The 26,940-nt window shown below is 41.3% G+C and overlaps 1 protein-coding gene across 1 annotated transcript in view; it reads right to left on the bottom strand.

The window, feature by feature from the left end:
* PRKCH (protein kinase C eta) overlaps nt 1-26,940 on the bottom strand; it is a 235,024-nt gene that overhangs the window by 152,429 nt on the left and 55,655 nt on the right. Inside the window, exon 2 of the mRNA XM_020905071.2 lies at nt 11,149-11,212. Within this exon, the coding sequence (XP_020760730.1) occupies nt 11,149-11,212 (64 nt within the window). The remainder of the gene's footprint in view (nt 1-11,148; nt 11,213-26,940) is intronic.

The raw sequence follows: 26,940 nt of genomic DNA, 5'->3' as shown, positions 1-26,940 counted from the left end.
TGCTCAAACTCAAGTCCATTGAGTCAGTGATGCTGTCGAACCATCTCAACCTCTGCCACCCTCTTCTCCTTTGACTTCAATCTTTCTGAGCAAGAGCATCTTTTCCCATGATTCGGCTCTTCACATCAGGTGGCCAAAGTATTGGAGCTTTAGATTCAGCATCAATCCTTCCAATGAATAATCAGAGTTGAATATTCTGGAACTCCCAGAGATCTGCAGGACCACACTTTGGGAACCATTTAAAAGTTCATCAATAGTCAATGAAAGTAACAGAAGTAGTCAGAATGAAGCCAACAATGGTTGAGACATAACTAAGCAAATATAGCTATCATATGCTAACTAAACTTGTTTGACTTAAAATTTTTCCAAGTTCTAGTTTAATGCTTTCATTAAGAGAACATACTGATGATGATGGTAAAACTCAGCAAATCTCAAGCTCAGTCTTCCCAGAGTTCTCTGATCTATACCTGGTATTTAAGAAGGTAGTACCTTGCCCAGGTTATTGTCAACCTTTAGGTGTAAGAAGGAGGAATCCAAAGAAAGTCTCACAGAAGAACATCATCCCAAAAGAAAACAAAACTCTGCGAAGGTTGGGATTACATCACCTAAAGGACAGTTTTTATCCAAGGTAGAATAAAGAGAAAACATGGAAACACCTCCCAGATAGTTGATGGCCTAGGAAGATCGTGGACCTCAGCATCCCAGTCCGAGCTTGTGTCTGGGCTCCAGCACTCATTATTCAGGAGACCATAGCAACTCAGCATCCCTGAGCTGGATTCACCGCTCGCATACTGAGGATTATATCAGCCTCAAGAGTTTGTTGTGAGGAGCAAATGAAATAACATGCATGATGGCATGAACATATAGAGGGCAACTATTAGGAGGGTAAGAGGCTATCTTGCTACTGGAAGAAAATGAAACAAGAGCTGCTATTGCTCCTTGCTCAGTTTCAGGCTGAGCACAGCGTCTGGTCCTCAGAAGGAGCTCAATAAATGAGCCTGCTCTCATGGGAAAGAGGATCAGGTCAACCACGACATGGGCAGTTTAGCCTCAATTCTTTAAAAAGATCATTTCTGTTTCCAGTTTTCCTTTTCTCTCCATTGCCTCAATGCCTCTTTGTTGCCCTCCAGCCCTGTCTCCAACCCAGCAGTCATTCCCAATGGGAGCCACAGAACTGCTTGGACCACTGAAGGACTGAAGTAGCAACTCATCTCTCAGGTTGAAGGCACAGAAAGAATACATATTTTTTTAAAAAGCTAACTTTAAAAAGATCTATCAACAACATGTCCCCAGGCTTGAAACATGAGAAAGGAATACTGAAAACTGCCATCAGAGACGACTTTTCCCCCCTTTAAAAATGACGCACAGAAAGTGTGAGAAACTGCGAGTTGCAGCCTCCAAGCAGTTAACACACGTTTCATCTGCCTTGGTGCATGCGGCCATGATGATTTAGCAGAGAACACAATTACGTGTAAACCAGTGGTTTGACACAGGAAATCTGAGCGAAAATGTTTCAAAAAGATCAGAATCTTACTCGACTTTATAGTGCACTCCCTTAGAAGAAAGAATACTTTTGGCAGATACCAAAATTCCAGCACTTTCCATCCTCTCCCCAGGGGAAATGAGTATTAGCTCCAAGTAACATAATTAGAGTCTGAAAGAGGGGGGCAATTCAAAGCTTCAGTGAAGCTTTCTCAATGAGCTTCAAATCCACAAATGACAGGTTCTTTGTCAGACTGTATTTTTGTTTATCTTTTAAGAAATCACTTTTTTCCTCCAAACTGGTACAGAATACTCTCAACTTTGCTTGGGGAACTCTGGGGAAAAGACATGCCCACAAGATCTGTCTACCATTAATTCTTTTGCTTTACGTCATTCTTTAAGAAAACTATCTTAAAATGAAACTGTCTAAGGGCAAAAATGAAACTTTCTAAGGGCAAAGTGTTATGTAATTGTTAATAGATGATTTACCTGTCATTGGTTATGAGTGAGAACTTTACGACAGAACGAAAGGATTTGTCTTACTCATTTCTTCCTACCTGCAGTTTTTGACTCACAGCTTAGTATTTATTTAGAATCTTTAAAAATATTTCTGAAGTACTGTAGTCATTTAAATGTTTAACTCTTCCTCTTCATCATACATAAAAATTGGGAATTAAGGATAAAATGTATAGAGATAAAAAACACCAGCTTTAATTTATAAATGAGAATAGATATCATGTGTTCCAAGTTAAAGCATCATTTGGATGTTCCAGAGGCAACCCACATACTGTTTTTTGTTTAGAAAATTGGTATTTTAAATGTGTAATTTTGATTTCTTATTAAGGAGAATTTCAAACACATGAAAAAGTAGTCAAACTTATAAACCTACATGTAACTGTCATCTAGCTTCAAGAGGCAACTTGTGGCGAATCTGGTTTTATCTGTACCCTCTCTCCCCTTCTTCCACCTCTGGAATACTCTGAAGTATACCTCAGAAATCATTTTATCAGTAAACAATTCAGTATCTATCACTCATAGATGCTCTATTTTAAACAACCAAAATGCCACAATCACAGATAAATAAGATTAATAATTCCTTATTATTATGATGTATACAGTCATACATTTTCCCAGTTGTATCCTGGGAGTTTGTTTTGCAATTCTTGCTTGATATGTTTCACATGTTGAAGGTGGTTAATGTGTTTCTCATTTGTTATTTTGGTTTTCTCTCCTTTTTTCTTTTTTTCTTCCAATTTTTAATCTTTTGCTATTTTTGGTTTTCCCTTCTCTTTTTTCTCTTCCAATTTTTAGTCAGAGGAAGCAAGTCTCTTGTCTTATCAAATGTTTCCACATTTTGAATTTTGCTGATTGTATCTCGTGGTGTCATTTTAAATGTGTTCCTATCCCCCTATTCCCTACACAGTGGTGGTTAAATGTGGAAGCCTCACCAGATTTGGGCTTGATTTTTTGGCAAGACTACTTCACAAATGGGATGGTGTACTCCCATAAGGCAACACACGTCATTTGGTTCTCGCTCTGTGGGCCAATCATTGAAGTATGAATCCAGGCAAACTTCACTTATATAAACTACACTATCTTCAAATCTTACACTGTATTTCTTAATAGCATTACAGTGCAACATCTTTTTTGATTTGTTGAGGGGATATCACTATTTTAACAATTTCTTTTGTTGCTTCTCTTTCAATTATAAAAGTGATGAGTTTAGTTCAACCCATTTTCAACAATACTTCAAATTTTCTTTTTCTTGGTCACTCCACTCTTCCAGGTAAGAACTAGTCCAACATAGTGACCATCAAACAGAGCCACAGTGACAGCATCTAGAGGTTGCATTAGAAGTCCAGGTTTCTTTCATCACTTTAATAAAATTTCAGCTCGATTAGGTGGCTGATCCAGTGGTTAGCTCCAGAAAGGCTTAGTCAGAATGAAATAAAGAATGACATGAGACAGCCCTTTCAAAACAATAAGTCAGTTCAACTGTGTCTTGGCAGCAGTGCTGAGGGGAATTCTATATCTGATCAAGAGTGATAACACCTTTCTTAATATGAACAATGGTGATGGGTTTTTGATCCAGTTGACAATGTTATGCCTTTGGCTCTGTGACAGATTTCCATGAAGAGTTTTTCTTGCTCCATCTCAGTTCAATGTTGGGTTTTGAAGCAGGTTCATCTTCTCATCTTAGCATTAAACATAAATCTATACATAGCACACTTCATGATCAAATTGTGAAGCTACTGATGTTAACACCAGTTTATGTGTAACGTTTTTTTCTAAAAGTCTTTTATGTCTGTACTTTCTTCAAACTTCATTAGCAAACATTTTGATGTCAATTTGTAAGATGTTATACCATCTGGAAAAACAGTCCCTAACATGCAGTAAGCACTCAAATATTATTGAATAAGTAATAAATATACTAACAAAATGAGTGTTCATTAAGTAAATCTTCAACAGAGTTCGGGTGAGTTTGACAAAGTATAATCTGTGAGCCAGATTCTTAATTATTGGTGTTCCACAGAGTTCTGCTCTTAGTCAACCTTGGTTTTCTAAATCTTCTCAGTGGGTCCCAGTCTCCCACTGGCAGCCAGAGTTACATCTCACACCTAGATGCCTTAACAAACTCTAGACTCTTATTGCTACTAAGCATCTCCTCTTGGGTTTCTCACAAGTGTCTCAAACTCCATCTGCTCAAAGCTGAATTCACCACCTTCTACTGCTATGTTTTTAGTCTGGTGAATGGCTGCATAAAATCCTCTGAGCATCACTGGAGTCTCATCCTTCTTCATCCCTGATACCCCATGAACTGCCAATTCCTGCTGGTTTTAAGACCTATATATTTCTCATAGCTGTCCCCCACTCTGTTTATCCCCACAGATTCCAACTTAACTCCAGTTCTAGTAATCTCTCTCTTCAGTTCAGTTCAGTTGCTCAGTCATATCCAACTCTTTGTGACCCCATGAACTGCAGTACTCCAGGCCTCCCTGTCCATCACCAACTCCCGAGTCCACCCAAACCCATGTCCATTGAGTTGGTGATGCCATCCAACCATCTCATCCTCTGTCATCCCCTTCTCCTCCTGCCCTCAATCTTTCCCAGTATCAGGGTCTTTTCAAATGAGTCAGCTCTTCGCATCAGGTGGCCAAAGTATTGGAGTTTCAGCTTCAGCATCAATCCTTCCAATGAATATTCAGGACTGATTTCCTTTAGGATGGACTGGTTGGATCTCCTTGCAGTCAAAGGGACTCTCAAGAGTCTTCTCCAACACCACAGTTCAAAAGCATCAATTCTTCGGCACTCAGCTTTCTTTATAGTCCAACTCTCACATCCATACATGACCACTGGAAAAACCATAGCCTTGACTAGACGGACCTTTGTTGGCAAAGTAATGTCTCTGCTTTTTAATATGCTATCTAGGTTGGTCATAACTTTCTTTCCAAGGAGTAAGCGTCTTTTAATTTCATGGCTGCAGTCACCATCTGCAGTGATTTTGGAGCCCCCAAAAATAAAGTCTGAACTGTTTCTACTGTCTCCCCATCTATTTCCCATGAGGTGATGGGACCAGATGCCATGATCTTAGTTTTCTGAATGTTAAGCTTTAAGCCAACTTTTTCACTCTCCTCTTTCACTTTCATCAGGAGGCTTTTTAGTTCCTCTTCACTTTCTGCCATAAGGGTGGTGTCATCTGCATGTCTGAGGTTACTGATATTTCTCCCGGGAATCTTGATTCCAGCTTGGCTTCTTCCAGCCCAGCGTTTCTCATGATGTACTCTGCAGATAAGTTAAATAAGCAGGGTGACAATATACAGCCTTGGTGTACTCCTTTTCCTATTTGGAACTAGTCTGTTGTTCCATGTCCAATTCTAACTGTTGCTTCCTGAGCTGTATACAGATTTCTCAAGAGGCAGGTCAGGTGGTCTGGTATTCCCATCTCTTTCAGAATTTTCCACAGTTTATTGTGATCCACACAGTCAAAGGCTTTGGCATAGTCAATAAAGCAGAAATAGATGTTTTTCTGGAACTCTCTTGCTTTTTCGATGATCCAGCAGATGTTGGCAATTTGATCTCTGGTTCCTCTGCCTTTACTAAAACCAGCTTGAACATCTGGAAGTTCACGGTTCACTATTGCTGAAGCCTGGCTTGGAGAATTTTGAGCATTACTTTACTAGCGTGTGAGATGAGTGAAATTGTGTGGTAGTTTGAGTATTCTTTGGCATTGCCATTCTTTGGGATTGGAATGAAAACTGATTTTTTCCAGTTCTGTGGCCGCTGCTGAGTTTTCCCAATTTGCTGGCATGTTGAGGGCAGCACTATCACAGCGTCATCTTTCAGGATTTGAAATAGCTCAACTGGTATCCCATCACCTCCACTAGCTTTGTTCATAGTGATGCTTCCTAAGGCCCACTTGACTTCATATTCCAAGATGTATGGCTCTAGGTGAGTGATCACACCACCGTGATTATCTGGGTCGTGAAGATCTTTATTGTACAGTTCTGTGTATTCTTGCCACCTCTTCTTAATATCTTCTACTTCTGTTAGGTCCATACCATTTCTGTCCTTTATTGTGCCCATATTTGCATGAAATGTTCCCTTGGTATCTCTTAATTTTCTTGAAGAGATCTCTAGTCTTTCCCATTCCATTGTTTTCCTCTATTTCTTTGGATTGCTGAGGAAGGTTTTCTTATCTCTCCTTGCTATTCTTTGGAACTCTGCATTCAAATGGGTATATCTTTCCTTTTCTCCTTTGCTTTTTGCTTCCCTTCTTTTCACAGCTATTTGTAAGGCCTCTTCAGACAGCCATTTTGCTTTTTTGCATTTATTTTTCTTGGGGATGGTCTTGATTCCTATCTCTTGTACAATGTCACGAACCTCCATCCATCTCTCTCTTAGAAAACTTTAATTATCTCTTACTGGCTATCTATACCTATCTCCTCTTACGGTCCTAATAGCCCTTTGCCCCCAGCCCCATGTACCCATGGGTACCAAGTAAGATTTTCCCACTCCTTAAAACCCCTCACTGGCACTCCATCATGTCTGCGAGCCTAGAAGTAGCATAACCATGCAGTTTATCCTCTAACCTGGGATCCTCATGAGACTGCAAGGTGATGCTGTGAGTGGTCACACTGGTACAGCAGACAAACTCAGACTGTCCTGGGCAAACCTACGCATGCCTGTGGGCTCAGTTTCTCATTTGTGTCCGACTCTTTGCGACCCCATGGACTGTAGCCCTCCAGGCTCCTCTGTCCATGGGATTTCCCAGACAAGAATACATGTCCTTCTCCAGGGGATCTTCCCGACTGAGGGATTGAACCTGCATCTCCTGCATTGGCAGGCAGATTCTTTATCACTGAGCCACGTGCATGAGGCCCTCCCAAGTCTCTGCCGCACTTCCCACCGCACTCCCTCTCACTCAGCATCCCTCTATGTTCAGTCTAAGAGACTCTTCACTGTTCTCTCACCTCTACGCGTATCTTCCCCTCTTGAACGTTCTCTTCCACCAGCAATATTTCTATTGATCATTTCACCATGCTCCTCCCCAGTGGAGCTTCCTCTAAAATCTCCTGGCTGATCTGATCACATGTGCCTGCCAGTCAGCACCGTGCCTTGAACTTATCCCTGTGCTGGGTCCTGGGCCCCCACACTGTACGCATGGGCTGCATCTGCCCACCGCAGAGGAGCTTGTCCGTGTCTGTATCTTGTTCATCTTTATAGCCCCAGCATCTGTGATGAGATCACAGGTCTGCACCCAGCAGGCATCGCTCATGTCATTTCTCATGTCATGTCTTATATTTAATAAAAACTCTTTTGCCTTAGCTGCAAATTCAGCACAATTATCGAAAGATGAGAAGATGAGACAGGATGAAATAAGGACTAGTCAGCAACTCCTAATGCCAGTCTGGTATATCACAGACCATACCTCCATTTGAGCAATTGCTTTTTAAAAGAGAGCCTTGGGATTATAGCGTCTCGGTTAATGGCAGAACCCCTAGAGCAGGCCATGAGAGGGAAACAGGCGTGGCGATAAGCCAACATCACATTAGAAACTGTCCACTAAATTCTTGAGGCTTCTAGTATAAAAGAAAAACAGTGCCGAAATAAAATACACCTGCTGAGTATGCACGGGTGCCATGCAGGGGTGGGGAGAATGACAGGAATCTTGCTGCCCTGACAACAGGAACATGGAGATGTGCCTTCAGAGAAGACTCTACACTTTTCTATACATTCTGTCATCTGACCTTCAAAACAACCCTGTGAGATAGATCAGATGTACAATGAGGTTCAACCAACATGTCTTTCTTTTTTAACTTCACTTTTATTTTATATTATAGTTGATTTACAATGTTGTGTTAGTTTCTGCTGCAAAGCAAAGTGATTCAGTTATACATATATCTATTCTGTTTTCAGATTCTTTTCACATACAGGTTATTACAGAATATTGAGCAGATGTCCCTGTGCTATAGGTCCTTGTTATCTATTTTAAATATAGTAGTGTGTATATGTTAATCCCAACCTGCTAATTTATCCTTCCCCACCTTTGCTTTCCCCTTTGGTAACTATAAATTTATCTTCTGAATCTGTGATTCTGTTTCTGTTTTGTAAACAAGTTCATTTGTATCATTTTTTTAGGTTTTACATATGAATGATATCACATGGTATTTGTCTTTCTCTGCCTGACTTACTTCACTTACTGTGATAATCACTAGGTCCATCCATGTTGTTGCAAATGGCATTATTTCATTCTTTCATCAACCAACATTTTGTGAGCCTTGACCATCCCTCTGGGATCCCAGGCCAACTCCCCCTTCACTGCCTGCACCACACCAGGCAAGCCTGATACCCTGCTCCTTTATGGAAAGCCCTCCAGGACCCCAGGTGGGAACTAGAGCTCCCAAAGTTCCACCAGCTGACCTGTCACCTGATAGCCAGAGATGATCTAGGGTGGCTGACAGGAGAGAGGCCAAACCAGGGGCATTCTCACAGAGCCAGGTCCCTGCGCTGCCACGGCGGAGGCAGGAGTGTGGGGGCTGGGGAGCACCATTCCTTCCTTGCGTAATACGCACAGAGACAGTCATCACATTCTCTGCATCTGACAAGGAAGCTGGGCCCCAAGGCGGCAGCAACGTGCCAGCTCAAGTTGAGCCCCAGCCTAGGAGCTAAACTGACAAGATAAGGCTCCCACAGATGGGGAGATCAGCTCTGAGCTTCTAAAATACAGCCCACACAGTGATGCTATAGATCCTGAAACTTGAACATTAAAAATCTCCTTCTCATGAGTAAAACAGCCCTTTTAACATCATTTAAAAATACACACACACACACACACACCCCTAAGAGGGGCAGAATGTGAAGCTATCGATCACTATCACTTTAGTGTGAATTAGCCCATGAACTCCCTGTCTTCCTTATTAGCAAGCATTCCTGGAGAGAGGAGATCACTGAGCATCTTTCTGGAGTAAGAGACATTTGAAGACAGAGAACAGGAAGGACTAACTTAAAGGGGAGTGAAATTACCAAAGATGAACTTGGCCTGCCTCGCCATTTTACCCAGGGTCACCTCTGAAAGGAATATTATTGCAATGGCCTAATAAGCATTCACCCCAAGTAACACTTGACATTCCTTTCTTATCACCATAACTAATAAATTAACACCATGAGAATATTGAGGACTATTCCAGTACCATTGTTCTGATGTTTCTAGTGTACAGTTAAGGAAGATAGAAACGTAATAAAATTTATTCTTAGAGAGCCAGTATAACTCTAAAAAGAGATGTAATGTAATAACAACAGCACCATCAGACCTGGTCTAACACACATGGCCTCACTCCTCTGGCCCGTTGCAACTTACTGCAGCATACTCAGTAGTTCAGCATATTCAGAATCTCACCCACTCCTCATTCATGCCTCTATACTCACTGCTGGGTTTGTCTATACCATGGTTGTACCCACCTTCCATGTGCTGTAAGAATGTTCTATCAGCAATGTTCTGTAATATTACATTATATTTTATTTGACTGAGTTATGAGCAGATACATTTTTTCTCATGAATCCTGTTTGTTCAAAATGCCAAGCAAAACCAAAAGATGTGTGAGCAGGCAGAAGACCCCTAAACTATAATTTGGATGGTTTTTTCATGTTCAAGTAACCTAAGTTTCTGCTAATTTCAATATCAGAGCAAAAAGATAAGATGCAACAATTGAGAGAAGTTGAAAAATACTAACCTTAAGATAATTTGCCCACATGAAGGAGAACGGTTGAAGGTGATAAGAGAAAATCATTTCTCAAAGGTGTCACCAATTTGCAAAATGCCAACACCAAATACACAAACCATAAAGCCACACCTCTATAGACCTTTGCAAGGATTTTAGTAATGGTAGAATAGCTTGCAAAGGACTAACCCTGACAACGAAAACAATTAAATATTTAGAGATATATTCTAAAACAATTAATTGGAAACACTAGAAAAGGGACAGAAATTGCAAGGAATTTGATACACAAATTAATACAAGTTATCATTCCATAGCCACCAGCATGTCTAAAATTAAAGAGAATTACCACATTAAATGTTGGTGAGGTCATGGAGTAATTAGAACTCATACATTGCTGGTGGGAATATAGGAATACAACCACTTTGGAAAATCAGGTGAGTTTCTTATAAAGTTAAACATGTATCTCCTCTGTTATTCAGCAATTTCACTGCCAGGCATTTACCCAAGAGAAATCAAGGTGTAATTTACGTACAAGAATATTTATGGAAGCATTCTTCATAATAACCCCAAACAGGGAAAACTCCAAAATGTCCATCAGGACAAGAATGAGCAAACAAAATTGTGCTACATTTATAGAATGAAATATTCAGCAATAAAAAAGAACAGAATACTAATATACACAATGACATGAATAGATCTCACAGAAATTATGCTGAGCAAAATTAATCAGACACAGAAGAGAACATGTTCTATAGTTCCATTTATATAAACTTCCAGAAAAGACAAAACTAAACTACAGTGAAAAAACAAAACAAAATATTGCATTTACTATCTCTGGCAGCAGGGGATTAACTAGGAAAGGACACAGGGAACTTTCAGAAGGATGGAAATATGTCTTGGATTGAAGTGCTAGTTACATGGTTGTACGCATTTGTCAAAATCAAATTCTTCACTTCTGATCTATTCAATTCACTGTATATAAATTTTACCTCAATTAAAAATAAAGGAAAGTGGGAGGTGAGGGTAGTGTCAGGGGCAGAGGAAAAGAATCACTCGAAGGACAGGATGAGATAAAGATTATAAGGAAAAGAATATGATCCTTCAATTTTTAACACATTAAGAGGCAAACTAAAGGTTTGGCCCAAAGTCAAAAATTTAAGTACAGTTTAATAGACATGAACCAAAAGAGGCAAGAACTTCTTGAACTAAGAAGATGATGAATAAAAAACAAAACACAAGATTGCCAGAATTAGCAAATATATTTGCTCTGGCAACCAAAACCAGTAGACCATTAGGCAATAAAATACCAACCGGCCTAATTTAAACAGTTAATTTTTTAAAGTATGTTTTATAAAATATTGTTTTTATAATTTCTATGATAGAAATTCCTATTGAGTATGAACTCAACAGTACACAAATACCAGAAACCACCCCAAATCACTCTTACCTTCAGTGAAACTCCCTGTTAGAGTTATTACGACAAATACTTTCCCTTCTGGCTCCAGATCCACCTAGAAAGAGAGAGGAAAATATGTTATATTCTAATTTTGAAGTATTCTTTTGGTGGATCTCAAAAAATTCTTTCCAGAGAGGCCTCAATGTGCAAATCACAGCCACAGATCAGATCTCGGTCTTTGACTGAACAGCAGATGGGCAAGAAACAAGTAACAGTGCAAGAAGTTGTAAAGGATGAAAAACACATCTGAATGAAACTATCCTTGCAATGTTGCCCCTCTCTCGAAATTTTTCCTCTTCCATTTTGGCTCTTTGAGATATTGATAAGCATTCATACACAAGGTCACCGTTTCTGAAACATCCCTAACTGATGTGCAACATTTGTAAGAACAATATTTTGCTAAACCACGTGGCAAGTGTATAAAGTAGAGAAATAATGGCAACACAAAAAGCTATGAACCAATGTGATGTGGTCAGCTGCACACCTGTAGTTTTGGGAAGTAAAGAGCTTGACTGGTCTGCTGTCTCTGTCTATACCACTTCCACTTGAGTGCCATTCATCTTCAGGAAGCACCAGGAAGGGCAGTACATGTGCTGTGCATTCACTACTCTCGACTATTCACAGGAATATCAAGGCTCCTTTCTGTTCTCACCTGCGAGCTGAGAAAACAAGATGGACATCCTGCCAATTAGGCAGCTGGATGTCTTCTCACTAGATCCCATCCTCTGAAAATGTGCCCGTCTCCCAAAAGCCTTCACCCAGCATGGCCCCAGGACAGGGCAGTGCCCTGCATGTCTGCTCTGACCACATGGGCCCAGGTAGGCAGGCTCTGCCCTCTTCATGCCAACCTTGAACTACCCATGAACACCTCTAAGCCATGGATTCTGATACATAAACTTACACAAATACATAAATTTACAATATTTTAATTGTAATTAAACACATAAATTTACAATTGTCCTTATATATTTGTTTAGCCCATGACTTCAGTTCTGCCTTTGACCTGAAGACAGAAAGGTCTGGAGAAGTTGAGTATAGATACGGATGGTATTTTGAGTAGAATATTAAATTTAAATGAGCTGCAAATTATATGGTACAGTGTTCAAACCAGACTAGAACATGGACTCCAGTCTGACTGGCACAGTGGCTCTGGGCGAGGTCTTAACCATCCCCTGTTTCAGTGCTCACATCTCCAAGTCCATGATATCATTACTCAGCATTTCTGACATTGCTCCCATAAGACAACCTCAAAGAACTTTGACAGTACTATCTACTGGTTGTACTATACCAACAGGTGACCCATACTGAAGGGGAAAAAAATGCATTGACCACAGGCTAGCTCACTGCCACCGGTCTTTAAACACTACACGCTGCTTATACTTTTTCAAAAGTACTGACAAACAGTACCAAAGTACTGTTTTGTACTGACTCAGGAAGCTTCATCTACATAAGTGCTGATTCTTATAAACTCTGCCCTTCTCTGCCTTCAGTCTACTACTATCAACGTGGTTACCGCACTGTAATTCACCCCAGTGTTCAAACCAGCTTCTTGCATCACGACTACTGCTAACTTAACAATATTCCCTTAACTACCTTAACACCACTTGTGAACCCTTACAGAACAGCTCTGAAAATAGAACTCTCTGGAGAGATGACTAAACAGGATGTCAGTCTCTAATTGTCTCCACTCTCTGCCTTGACTTGTTTCAAGTCAAAAATATGTTATTTTTAAAAGCCACTCCCTCATCTTCAATATAAAATCCTGTCAGAGCCACACACATGCACACACACTGACCTCACATCATCAACTGCTGCTGGCACAGAAGGAGCTGCTGCCAGCCTCCAGACAGACAGACTGCCAGGCCACCTCTGTGACCCAACATGCGAACTCCCTCCAACACTGCCTGATGGCCTACAAAGAAGGTCCCTCCACCCCACGGGTCAGGAGCTGCTCTGCCAGGCATCAGGAGACTCCAGCACGGAGAACCAGGAGGTCTCAGTGCAACAGGTTTGAGCCTCAATTTTGACCCAAGCCACCGTCGTGGTGGAAAAGCCAGACTCAAATACCATCTGTAAACCGAGTTCATCTAAGCCCTCTGACCTTAGAATGAGATTTTACCAACTGCAGGTCGAGACTCATAAGTGAGACATGAAAACCATGTGATGAGTTTCATACAACAGAGATTTTTAAATGGAACAAAAAACATAAACAAACCAAATAGGAAGGAAAAGTACCATGTCATGAAAATTGTTTGCAGTTCTGTATGCATAATAAGGGCATACTGGGCTTTATAGTAAAAATGTATTCCTTACTGTGTTACAGAGAAACAGTTTGACAATGTGGCCTTAGCGGTTATCTGCTTCATCTACACAGTGCAATGGATTGGCATCTATTCATGGTGGCTGTTCAGACACTTTCAGTGACAGCCATCTGATACCACTGCAGCTGACCTCTTTCATTCCTGTCCCCCAGGGTAATCTTTCTCTGTACCCAACAGCTTCCATTGGTGGAAATGCAGTGACCAATATCTTCCATTCACCAACCCTAGTTTTGTCCCCTGTAGTTGTAGCACATATTTTAGCTCTAGGTGGAATATCCATGCCAGCTTCTGGCAACAGCACTTCAGCTTTGAGAACTAGCCTGCCCTCACATTAGTCCATGGCTCAGCTGCGATTCTATCCCTGCTTCAGAGTGGACATGTGACCCAAGTTTGCCAAGCAGAGCACTGAATTCCCTCAGTCACGACGACTGGCCTGAAAGCAACATAAGCCCTATATCACCATCTGGGTACTTGCTACTCCCTACCCTCAGTCACTAGTGCAGCTTTGGGCAACAAAATGCAAATAGGTTCAATCAGGAATCCTGGATCTATAGGGAGAAATACAATCTCACTCCAGCTGAACTTCAATCTGGAAGGACAGAAACTTGGGAATGTCTCACACCATTTTGTGACACTGGGCTGCAGAATGAAGCCAATAAAGAAGGGAGAGCTGAGAAAGAAAGAGACCAGGTCTTGATGTCATTCAAAGCTTCAGATAAAACCCTGCTTGATTCTTCTGGACTTCTCAGTTATTTGAGCCCATACATTCTTTTTCCTTTAGCCAGTTTGGGTAAGGTGTTTTTTTTGTTTGTTTTTTTTTTAATCACTTGCACCCAAAAAGGCTTATCCAAATTGGCAGCCTAAGAGAATAAGTCATATTTTTAATAAAGTCAATTATCACCTCCCCTGTACACCGTCTAACACCCATGCCATCCCCTACAATCTGTTTCCTTGTCTCTCCCAGCACTGAAATAGCTCCTATAAGCCATGTGCACACCTGATGGTCAGATCCAAAGATGTGTCTGTCTTTCCCTTGGCTGACTTCTCTGCAGTATCTGATGCTCTGGCCAGCTTCCTCTTTCATGAATCTCTCTATAAACCCTGCTGATCCTAAGTCCCCTTTTCCTCCCATTGGAATATTCAGACTCGTGATTTCAAAACCCACCTGAGATTTTTTTGGAGTAGGAGAAAACACAAACACATCAGAACCTCCAAAAGGGTATGGTCACTTACCTAAGTCTCAAGCACAGACTTTACTTCCAAACCTATCTATGCACCTTTTCTGAAAGTCTCTATCTCTACATCTCATTGAGACAAGTCCCTTTAATTCAACACATCCAGAGTGCAAAGTCTTATCTTGTACCCACTAATTGACTCCCCCTATTCCTGATTCCATGTTTTCCCAGAAGCCCACACTCGTCCCCAGGTGCATGTAATCCTACCAGATCCCCCCAAGCCCACTTTCTGAGAATCTCCTCAGCCCACCCCTTCCTCTCTATCCTCCCACTCTGCCTCACCTAGCCTCTTGCAGAACTGGCCTCCTAGCTGGTTTCTATCTCCAGACTCATTGTCCTCCAGCTGTTACCACTCACATTTCAAAAGTGAAAGTCTGATTTTCTAACTTAAAATCCTTCTGTGTGTCCTCTCTCTTCTATGACAACAGCCAAACTCCTCAGCAGGGCACACAGCCCTGCATGCTGCGTCCTCACCATCCCAAACACGTACAACCCGTGTCTCAGCATCTTTCAATTATCTGTAGACTCTGCGGGGAGGCATGTTATTTCATTTATAAGCTGAGAGATCAACAAAATGGATTCTGGGTCAGACAGCATAATGGAGAATGTGGTCAAAATGGTGGAAAATACCCATTACCTGTCTGAAGCTTATTGCCTAGTGATTTGGGGCATGTGGCCTTTTTATCTAGAAAATCCTTCCTTTTTAAACTGTCAAACTCCTATTTGTCCATTGAGAGTCAACTTAAAACTCACTTTGTATAGAAGACCTTCTGAGACCACTTTTGTTTTAATTATTTATTTTTATTATTACTTTTTAAAGATAGCTTTATTACTTTGCCAGGTAAAGAGGGACACATCAGGCTTGTTTTTTTATAAGGGAGAGGAATTGATTTATTTATGGCTGTGCTGAGTCTTCTTTGCCGCTCACAGGCTTCTCACTGAGGTAGCTTTTCGCTACAGAGCATGGGTTCTAAAGCACATCAGCTCAGTAGGTGTGGCGCGAAGGCTTAGCTGCTCTGCGGCATGTGGGATCTTCCTGGACCAGGTATGGAACCTGTGTTCCCTGCATTGTAAGGCAGATTCTTAACCACTAGACCACCACGGAAGTCTCGAGACCTCTTTTAGACAAGTGGACAACTCCACACCATTACAGAGACCATTGTTGGAACCCACTTATAGTTATAGTCATCATGCCCTGGTCACTTAGGACACTGCCTTGCACATAAGAGGACTGAAATGGTTTTGTGAGTGAGTAAATTAACAAACCAGCAAGGATATTCCAAACAGTTTCATATAGGACATGGTTTTCTCTTCCTTTAACATTCTGATAAGTTTCCTCCAGATAATTTCTCCACACCCCCATGAAAGAGTGAACATCAGCCCACAGGTGTAACCAAACCTTAACGGGATAAAGCAAGGTTATCACAAACCTCGATGTCAACACTGACAGTGCCCTTTAGTGATGCACCCACAGACTTCATGAACACTGGAGAGAAGATCCAGTGACCCAATCTGAGTGTGTCATCAACTAAAACCTTTGCACCTTTTCTACCAGCTGTAAGGCTCTGCTCCCCACATCCTGAACAGTGATTAGGCCCCAAATCCTAAGCTTTGTATTTTTCTACAGAATTTCAGCTCACTTCTGTGGGTCCCAAGGCTCATTGAATTCCAAATCCAGTCATTCAGTCACTCTGCTCATCAGCTTCATGGCTTTCCACATCAGGGCCTAGGCTACCTTCTCATCATCTCCGGTACTTACAGAATGTCCTCTATAACAGGGCTGAGGTCAGAGTGCCCAGGAGGTCCCACTTACAGATGCAGGCCATGAGCATTCTTTCTGAACAGTCACTCAGGGAGAAGAGAATAAACTAAGCTCTCTTTCCTATAGACCACTTCTATTAGTGAGGAGGGCAACTCCTGAGTCCTTGCTGAAATTCAGAAAGCAATGGGCTTCAAAATGTGGCATTCTTACAAATCCATATAGGATGTTCCTATACATAATACTGAACTTGAACTCACACACTGCAGCTTATACAAAAATTAACTCAAAATGGATTACAGACCTAAATATAAAGCCTAAAACTTTAATACTTCAAGAAAAATACATCAGAGAAAATCTTTGAGACCTTGGGTTAGGCAAATATTTCTTAGATATAAGACCAAAGTGCAACCCATGAAAAAACAAAATGATAAACTGGACTTCATCTAAATGAAAATGTCTGCTCTTAGAAAGATACTTTCAAGAGAATGAAAGACAAGTTACAGATAAGGAGAAAATACATGTAACTTTTTCTCATAAAATAAAGAACTTACTTAACTCTGTTTTAAAACAAACAAACAAACAAAAAAACCCAATTTTTAAAAAATGAGCTTCATCACTTAATTTCACCAAAGAAGACATATATAAAGATGGCCAATAGGTACATAAAAACAAGGTCAACATATTTAGTCACTAGAGAAATGCAAATTAAAACCGAAATGCAAAAACAATGCATACCTGTTAGGTGGTTTAACATTAAAAAGTCTGATGATACTAAACGGAAGAATGTGGAACAACTGGAATTCTCATATGCTGTTGATGGGATTGTAAAATGGTACCATCACTTTGAAAACAGTTTGATATTTTCTTAAAAGTTACACATACATCTCCCATTTGATCCAGTCATTTGACCTGTATTTAGGGAAGAATAATGCAAGCATATGGAGAAGGCAATGGCACCCCACTTCAGTACTCTTGCCTGGAAAACCCCATGGACAGAGGAGCCTGGTGGGCTGCAGTCCATCGGGTCGCTAAGAGTCGGATGCGACTGAGCGACTGCACTTTCACTTTTCACTTTCACACATTGGAGAAGGAAATGGCAACCTACTCCAGTGTTCTTGCCTGGAGCATCCCAGGGATGGAGGAGCCTGGTGGGCTGACATCTACGGGGTTGCACAGAGTCAGACATGACTGAAGTGACTTAGCAGCAGCATATTCAAAGATATGTATGCAAATGTTCACAAGGGCTTTTTAAAAAATACAATATAGCCATACAATGGAATGTGTATTAGTCGCTCAGCCGCGTCTGACTCTTTGCAACCCCGTGGATTATAGCCTGCCAGGTTCCTCTGTCCATGGAATTCTCTAGGCAAGAATACTAGGGTGGGTAGCCATTCCCTTCTCCAGGGGATCTTCCCAACCCAGATTGAATCTGGGTCTCCAGCATTGCATGCAGATTCTTTACCACTGAACCACCTAGGAAGCCTGAGTATTCAAGAATAAAAATAATAATCTATTGATGTATGCAGCAACATGTAAGAATAGTAAGTGAAAGAAGTCAAACACAAAAGAGAATATTCTGCCTAGAAAAAGCAAGACGATATATAGTTTTATAGGGCTATAAACATATAGCTTCTATATTGGCAGAAAACATATCTGTGGTTGCCTGGGGATGGGTAAAGGGAATAGGACAAGTGGTAAAGAGGGATTAAAAGGGGGCAGGAGAGCATCAAGGCTATTAAATGGAGAAAGAATACTCTTTATAACAAATGGTGCTGTGACAACTGTATTCCACATGCAAAAGAATAAAAGCGAACCCCCACCTCACACCATATGTAAATATGAAATCAAAATGGATCATAGACCTAAAACTAAGAGTTATAGCTATAAGACTCTTAGAAGAAAACAGAAATAAATTTTCCTGACTTTGGGTTAGACAATGGTTTCTTAGGTATGACATCAAAAAAATGATAAATTGGACTGCACCAAAATTTAAAACATCTATGGTATAAGAACAAACAAAACAAGTGTCTACATCTCACTGCCCAAATGCTCTTCCCAAAGTGCCACTCTCATCAACTTTCCTCCATCCAAGCCTCCAGAGGCTTCCCAGTGCCTCCAGAAGAAAACTCATTCTGCTTCACCTGATTTTCCAGGGCACCATGAGCTCCCCTCCGTCTCCCCACTAATTAAACCAAACCTCTTCTTCAAATTTCCATTCTTTAAACTTGCTCTGCTAGTCAGGTCTGTCTCCTCACTGTGGCACAGTCACACCTGTGCTTGGGCTGCTGTCTCTGCTTAGAAAGCCATTCTTTCTCCATCTATCCACTCATCCCAACCTTGGCTGGATGACTTCTAGGGTCAGGATCACTGCCAGGTGCTCAGGATTTCTCAGGGAAGCTCCCTGGGGCTGCGGGTGGAAGCAGCAGCTGAGTGTACCTGGCAAAGATGACGTAGCTACAGAAGTTGAAGGAAGAAACTTTTGCCAGGAAGGTCCTGACAGGCGCATTGATCCCTCCAGTCTCAAAATTCCTTTCTCGATTATTATCTTAGTATTTACCAATGCCCTTGAATAATCAGATAAAATTTCACAGACTTACATCTCATCGCTTGCAGTTATGTCTGTAAGCTCCATTCCCAAGGGAGCTGACAATTTTTTTTTTTTTTAATTCTCCAAAGGACCTAGCAGAGTTCCTTGAACCAAGTAAGCACTCAACAAATAGCTTCTGATTTGGTCTAGTGAGCCAAATTGGGAGGTCATCTGACCATCTCAATTTCATCACCTATAAAATAGGAATGACAGTATTTTACCCTACAATAAATACTCTGTGACAGTACTTCATAAAATATAAACGCACTTCAAGATGGCTCCAAGGCAAAGCAGTAGCATATGGACTACGCAGGCCCACTGCTTAGGGATCATAGATTGCTTGACGTGCCACCGTACTGCCAGCCCCTCTCTCCCCTCCCTCACCACACATCTCGAGCCAGTGTTTCTTTTGGCATCACTTTGCAGAAGTTAAGCGAATCACCGACATCCTGAACCTGGTCTTCTTGCCCATGAAACAAGACACTTGTTTAACAACCTTTCAAGCTCTAATGTTCCATGATTCTAAACAGGCTTGGATAAAAGCCTGCACACAGGACTCAACGGAAACACTCATTTAATTAACTGGTAATAATTTACAACCATTTCCCTTCACAGAAGGCATTAGAATTGATCACAAGCAGGAAACTTCTGGCTACTTGATATTCATCTGAGCATGAGATAAGCAAAAGGCTCTAGTATATTAAAAGAAAAAAAAAAAACACAACCACCAACCCTTTATTGGGCAGAGGTAGAAGGTTCACCTAAACTCTATGGTGAGTTGACATCTTCAGCCAGACATCTGTGATACACCTAGATTCTTGGCTAGGTAAGTCCTTTCTATAACTTCCCTAGGTCTTACTCTAAGGATAAGTAACCAAAGAACCTCAAAACACGATAAAGCATTTTACAATTCTCTTCCAGCTACAACCATCAGACTTAAAAACAAGAGCTCAAATTCTTGGAGGGAAAAAAATTCTTTACAGAATTGTACCAATAACCCACCAGGAGGCATGCAGTTGTGTCTGTTAGCAATAGAAACAGCAGTTGCTGTGTCGTGAACTCATCAATGTGCAGGGCCCTGCCAGGTGCCTGACCTATACTATTTCTCAGCTTCCCTGACCCTCCTGCGAGGTAAGTAATTCCACCACCAGTGTACAGACAGGAAAAGGGAGGCTCAGTGAGGTTACGGAATTGACCAAGGTCACCCAGCAGTGAAGGCCAAGCCGAGATCCAAACTCAGGGAAGCTCCCGGCCAGCTCCACACCAGCCTCCCTCTGCCTGTGGGTCACCGCAGGTTTGCCTGATGCCTTCTGTTCACTGAACCAGCCTGTCTGAGCTTCGCGGCATGTTAGGTCAATCACACCACCCATCTCCCTGGGAACTTGGGCTGGACTTGTGCCCTCAGCACCCGAGGGCACTCCCTGCCAAATGCCAAGCCTCAGTGTTCCAGCCTCCCTTCTTCGCTGCCAAGGCCAGTGGGAGTGGCACCAGCCTGATGGTGTCGTCTGATGGCTCTTCACAGGGGCACATGGCAGGAGCTATGAAGTGTGGCTAGTCTGTGCTGGGGCCGGCAAAATGCAGCGGGTGGCTCGGGTCCCATTAGTCAGCTGCCTGCAGGACCTGAGTCAGGGTCATGTGCTGCAGACACACAGCACATTGTCTTGTCATGGGAAGGCGTTTAAAGGGAAAGGGGGTAAATGAGGCAAATCCTATGTCCCTGCTGACTTTCTACTTTCACAATCAGTCAAGCTCTGCATGTTAAAAGCACATTAAAAAGCATCACAGATTAAAAATGAGAATGGATACAAGTATATGCATAGCTGAGTCCCTCCGCTGTTCACCTGAAACTATCACAAAGTGGTTAATCAGCTATATTCCAATACAAAATGTGTTTGGTGTTTAAAAAAAAAAAAAGAAATGGCATCATGGGTTGATCCACCTGTTCAACTACAGAAGAAAAAAAAAAGACAATAAGGTGAAACTTATCAAATCTGACTGTAGTTTAAAATGAAGGAAAATACTATCATTTGTCAGTGACTAAATCCTCATCTTGCTAAGCCTGGACCCTCCACATAGTTGAAGAGGATGGTAGGGAAAGAGCCCTTGGCTGTGACCACAGCTCCCGTGGCAGGTCATCTGGCTTCCACACCTAGACATTAAAGGTAGACTAGGCTTTAAGCCCTTTTCATATGTGAAATTCTACAATTCCAAGCCAGAAACAGATTTTGAACTCCATGGAGTAAGTAAAGAAAACACAAGAGTCTGTCTCTCAAATGCATGTTTAAGCTTCTTAATTACCAATGTTGAGCCCCATCGCCAGCTCAACACACCCAATCACGGTAAATTTAAATTTAGAATTATTTCAATTCAGAGTCCATTACCCCTATGTCCTAGTGTAAAATGTGTATCTCCTGGCAAAACTGGAACTCTTCTGCATTAAGATTAGTTTCCAAAGTCTCTCTGCCCAAAATGAAAAATCAGGAAAAAAAGAGTCCAGACTGGATATCTCTTAGATATATAAAGCATTTTTAGTGAGCTAAGGATAGATAGAAATGATCTACTGTATAAGTGCTATGTGTGTGTCTCAGTCTTTGACTCCAATATCCAAGGAATTGAAAATGTCAATTAGATGATGGATGCCTTAGGCTCTTCAAAACACTCCACCACAATTTCTCCCTCTTCACCTCCTAGGATGTTCAATTCTGTGCTGAGAGGGCTACCTGACACCTCCTTTATGAATAAGGATGATGGCTCTGAAAGGATCTGCCCAGCCAAGGAGATCCAGAACTGTTGCTACTCCAGATGGACAGAAAAGGCTGGGCCGAGCTCTTCTGAGTCAAATGCCCACCCTTGAAACTAACAGAGGACACTCAGAACAGCACCCTTCAGAACTAGGAAGGCACTTTCTTTCTCCTCCAAGAAGGTGTCTGCTCCAGCAAGAACCTCATGCCAGACCAGACCCTAAACTGAGAGAGGAACCACAGTAATTGTGCTCCTTATATCAAAGAACACCTTAAAAGTTCACATTTGACATGATCTCCACCCTTCTCTTGTCCGTTCCATAGACCCCTCCAGAAAGATAACATATGCTATCCTTGCCAGGATGAGATAGTAAGTGAAGGGGACAGGTGACCTTTGCATGTGGCTGGAGGTGAGAAACGCCATTCATGTCCCTCTTCCTGCTCAGAAGCCTCCACAGCCCCAGGGGTTGACCTGGGGTGAGCTGTCAGCCCCACAGTGAGCCACCTCCTGAGGCCACTCTCCCACAAGAACGGAGAAATATTAGGAGATGGAGATTCCAAGTTTTTGCCACAGAAGATCTCAGTTTTTTTTAAAAGAAAAGGATATAAATAAAACCAGAACTATTCTACTTTATAATGGAGGAAGAAAGCCAAGCCGAAGCAAGAAGTCAAAACTACATATTTAGCATACTTAAGCATTCAGGATGTTTTAAAGACCTGTCTACTTAATTTCTCACTGCTCAGGCTCTTGGTCATCTTTAGACGACTGTGAATCTGAAGGACCATTAGAAAATGCATCAAGCCCAAGGTCTCTCCCAAGGGTTACTGTGACACTTTCACTCCCTTTGGTCTTCCAGAGGGAAGGAGAGAAGAATGCTGTAAAGAGGTGACATATGTGCCCTACCTAGATATACAGGTAGCAGTTTTCCAGATGGGCTAGGGAAGGAGAGACAGGAAGCATGTGCAAATGCACATCGACTATTAGGGTTGCATACGGTGGAATGCAGACTGTGTAAATAAGATGGGTCAGAAACAAAGCTGGAGAGGAAAAGCTATCAGTGGCTCCCTGGCACCCTAGAAAGTATTATTATTAGTCACTCAGTCATGTCTGACTTTTTGCGACCCCGTGGACTGTAGCTCGCCAGGCTCCTCTATCCATGGGATTCTCTAGGCAAAAATACTGGAATGGGTTGCCATTTCCTCCTCCAGGCACCCTGGAAAGCTAGCCCTTATTCCAGGGGAATGGGGAGCCACTAAGGGCTATCAGCATGTTTCAGGATTACACAAACATGACAAAGCTCTACTGGTATTGGGTAATAAGGGGAGACAGGCTGGTGGTGGGAATGCATAGTTGAAGGCTATTCCAGAGGTCTTAGCAAAGGATGCAGGTGACCTGAGCTAAGCCAGCAACAGAGGAGGGGAGCAGAAAAGGAAAGATAGGGGAGGGAGCAATAGCTAGACTCTGCAAGCAGAGGTGGAGTAGAACATGAAAGAGAAGTGGGTACAGAGAGAGTCTATGAGGCCAATGACAATCACGGTACCATTAAATAAGATGGTCTCTAAAGAGATGAGCTGATCTAGAGGAAGGAGAGTTCAACGTATGACAATTACCATGTCGACTGAGCACCTACTGGGCACCCTGGTGGTTGTTCAGAAGCTAAGTCAGACATGACTGACTTAGTCTGACTCTTGTCCACCCTTAACAGCTTCTTAAAGTTTAGATGGAGAAGTAGGAATACCACACAGATAGAAAATACAACCCAGTACACTCTCAATGGAACAGGTAAGGACAACATTAAAAGCACTACTGAGATCAAGAAAAGGAGCTATCAGAGACTTCCCAGTTGTTAAGACTTCACCCTCCAGTGCAGGGGTTGTGGGTTCGATCCTTGGTCAGGGAGTTAAGAACCCACATGCCTCACAGTAGAAAAATCAAAACATAAACCAAACAACATTGCAGCAAATTTAATAAAGACTTTTAAAATGGCCCACATCAAAAAAAGATTCTTAAAAAAATAGGAGCAATCAGATGACATGATATTATACAGAGAAAACCCTAGACACCATCAGAAAATTACCAGAGCTCATCAATGAATTTGGTAAAGTGGCAAAATACAATATCAATATATAGAAGTCTGTTTCATTTCTGTACACTAAAAACAAAATATCAGAATGAGAACTTAAGGAAACAATCCCATTTACTATCACGTCAAAAAGAATAAAACACCTAGCAATAAACATCCATAAGGAAGTAAAAGACTTGCACTCTAAAAATTATAAGATACTGATGAAAGTAATTGAAGCCAAAACAAATGGGTGAAAAGAGAGCAATATTGTTAAAATGACCATATTATCCAAGGCAATCTACAGATTCAATGCAATGCATATCAATGGTATTTTTCATAGAGCTATAATAAAAGCTTTAAAATTTGTATGGAAACATTATAGGCCCCAAATGGCCAAAACTATCTTACAAGAGAATAATAAAGCCAGAGCAATCATACCGCTTGACTTCAGACTATGCTCTAAAGCTACAGTCATCAAATCAGTATGGTACTGGCACAAAACAGGACACATAGATCAATTAAACAGGATAAAACACCCGGAAGTAAATCCATGCACTTATGGTCAATAATTAATGACAAAGGTGAGAATACAAAATGAAGCAAAGACAGTCTCTTCAATAAATGATGACGGGAAAACTGGACAGCTACATGTAAAAGAATGAAATTAGAACACTCTCTAACACAATACACAAATAAAATAAACTCAAAATGGATTAGGACCTAAATGTAAGGTCAGATACTCTAAAACTCCTAGAGGAAAACATACACAGGACACTCTCTGACATAAATCATGTAATTTTTTTTGGATCCATCTCCCAAAGTAATGGAAATAAAAGCAAAAATAAACAAATAGGATGTAATTAAACTTAAAAGATTTTGCACAGCAAAGGAAACCATAAACAAAAAGACAATCTACAGAATGGGAGAAAATATTTGCAAATAACGCTACCATCAAGGCTAAATTTCCAAAATACTCAAACAGCACAATATCAAAAAACCAACAACCCAATCGAAAAGAATGTAGAAGAGCTAAATAGACATTTCTCCAAAGAAGACATACAGATGGCAACAGGTACATGAAAAGATGTTTAGCATCTTTTTCTAAATAATTAGCATCACTAATCATTGCATGTTCAGTTGCTTCAGTCACGTCCAACTCTTTGCAAACCTGTGGATTGTAGCCCACCAGGCTTCTCTGGCCATGGGATTCTCCAGGCAAGAATACTGGAGCGGGTTGCCATGCCCTCCTCTGGGGGATCTTCCCAACCCAGGGGTCAAACCTGTGCCTAAGTCTCCTGCACTGCAGGCAGATTCTTTACCACTGAGCCACCTGGAGGCGTGCAAATCAAAACTGTACAACGATGCATCACCTTGCCATCACTGGTCAGAATGGCCATCACCAAAAAGTCTATAAATAATAAATGCTGGAGAGGGAGTGGAGAAAAGGGAAACCCCCTACACTCTTGGCAGGAATGCAAATTTGCACAGCCACTATGGAAGTTCCTTGCCTCCCTTGTGGCTCAGCTGGGAAAGAATCCACCTGCAATGTGGGAGACCTGGGTTCGATCCCTGGATTGCGAAGATTCCCTGGAGAAGGAAAAGGCTACCTACTTCAGTATTCTGGCCTGGAGAGTTCTATACACTCCATGGGGTCATAAAGAGTTGGACACGACTAAGCGACTTTCACTTTCACTTTTCATGGGTCTTCCTTAAAAAAAATAAAAATAGAGTTACCATATGATCCAGCAATCCCATTTCTGGGTATATATCTGGAGAAAACTACAATTTGAAAAGATACATGCACTCCAATGTTCATAGCAGCATCAATAATGATAGCCAAGACATGGAAGCAATGTAAATGTCCACTGACAAGCGAATGGATGAAGAAAATGTGGTGCATACATACACAATGGAATATTATTCAGCCAAAAAAAAAGAATGAAAGAATGAAATAACGTCATTTACAGCATTATTTACATGGATGGATCTAGAGATTATCATACTAAGTAAGTCAGACAGAGAAAGACAAGTATCATATGATATCACTTATATGTAGAATCTTAAAAAAATGATACAAACGAACTTATTTATAAAACAGAAACTGACTCACAAATGTAGAAAACAAACTTATGGTTACAAAGGGGAAAGTGGGGAGAAATAAATGAGGAGTTTGGGATTAGCATATGCATATGCATGCTACTATATATAAAACAGACTAAAAAACAAGGACCTACTGTATAGCACAAGACACTATATTCAATATCTCTTAATAACTGATAATGGAAAATGATAAATATACATATTTATAACTGAATCACTTTTCTGTATACCTGAAACTAACACAACATTTTAAGTCAACTCTACTTCAATTAGAAAGAGAGAGAGGGAGGAGCAAGCACTGGGCTAGGACAGAGCTTCAGCTGGGTTGAGGCCTGAAGACAAGTTTCAGTAAGGGGGGGAGGAGATCCTGGTGAGTCAGGAGCACATCATGAGCAGAGACAGAAACAGTATCAGAACATAAACTAACCCAGCGTGGATGGGGAAGTGTTCACACAGAGGAGTAAGAGAGAACGTCAGAGGCAAAAACTGTAGAAACAGCTGCCTTTAGAGAATTTTAACCTTATTAAAGAGGAGTTACTAGAAGTTTTGATTATGTAAATTGATGGAGAAAAACATGTACAAGAAGTTATTTTGTCTACTAGACCAATGAATGGGGAAACAGTATGGTCCAGAAATATGAAAGGTCTCTTGAGGGTGCAGTCAGTAGAAATTAAAATCATACAAACAAAGCAAACAAAAGCAGTAGGAAGGTCAAAGGAATACTGAATTAGAGGCCTAGGTGACCTAGGTCAGAGGTCAGCAGACTATGGCCTGCAGGCCAATTTCAGCCCATTGCTTGTTTTTGTAAGTAAAGCTTTATTGAAACACAGTGAGCTTCATTTTTGTTTACATATTATTTATGTCTGCTTTTGTGCTTCAAGGGCAGAGACGAGCGGTTATGACTGAGACCTTATGACCCACAAAGTCAAAAATACTTACTGGCTGGGCCTGTACAGAAAAAGCCTCCCAGC

This window comes from Odocoileus virginianus, chromosome 6, assembly GCF_023699985.2.
Source record: "Odocoileus virginianus isolate 20LAN1187 ecotype Illinois chromosome 6, Ovbor_1.2, whole genome shotgun sequence".
In the NCBI taxonomy this organism is placed as follows: Eukaryota; Metazoa; Chordata; class Mammalia; order Artiodactyla; family Cervidae; genus Odocoileus; species Odocoileus virginianus.
This window is presented reverse-complemented; position numbering and strand designations above follow the sequence as displayed.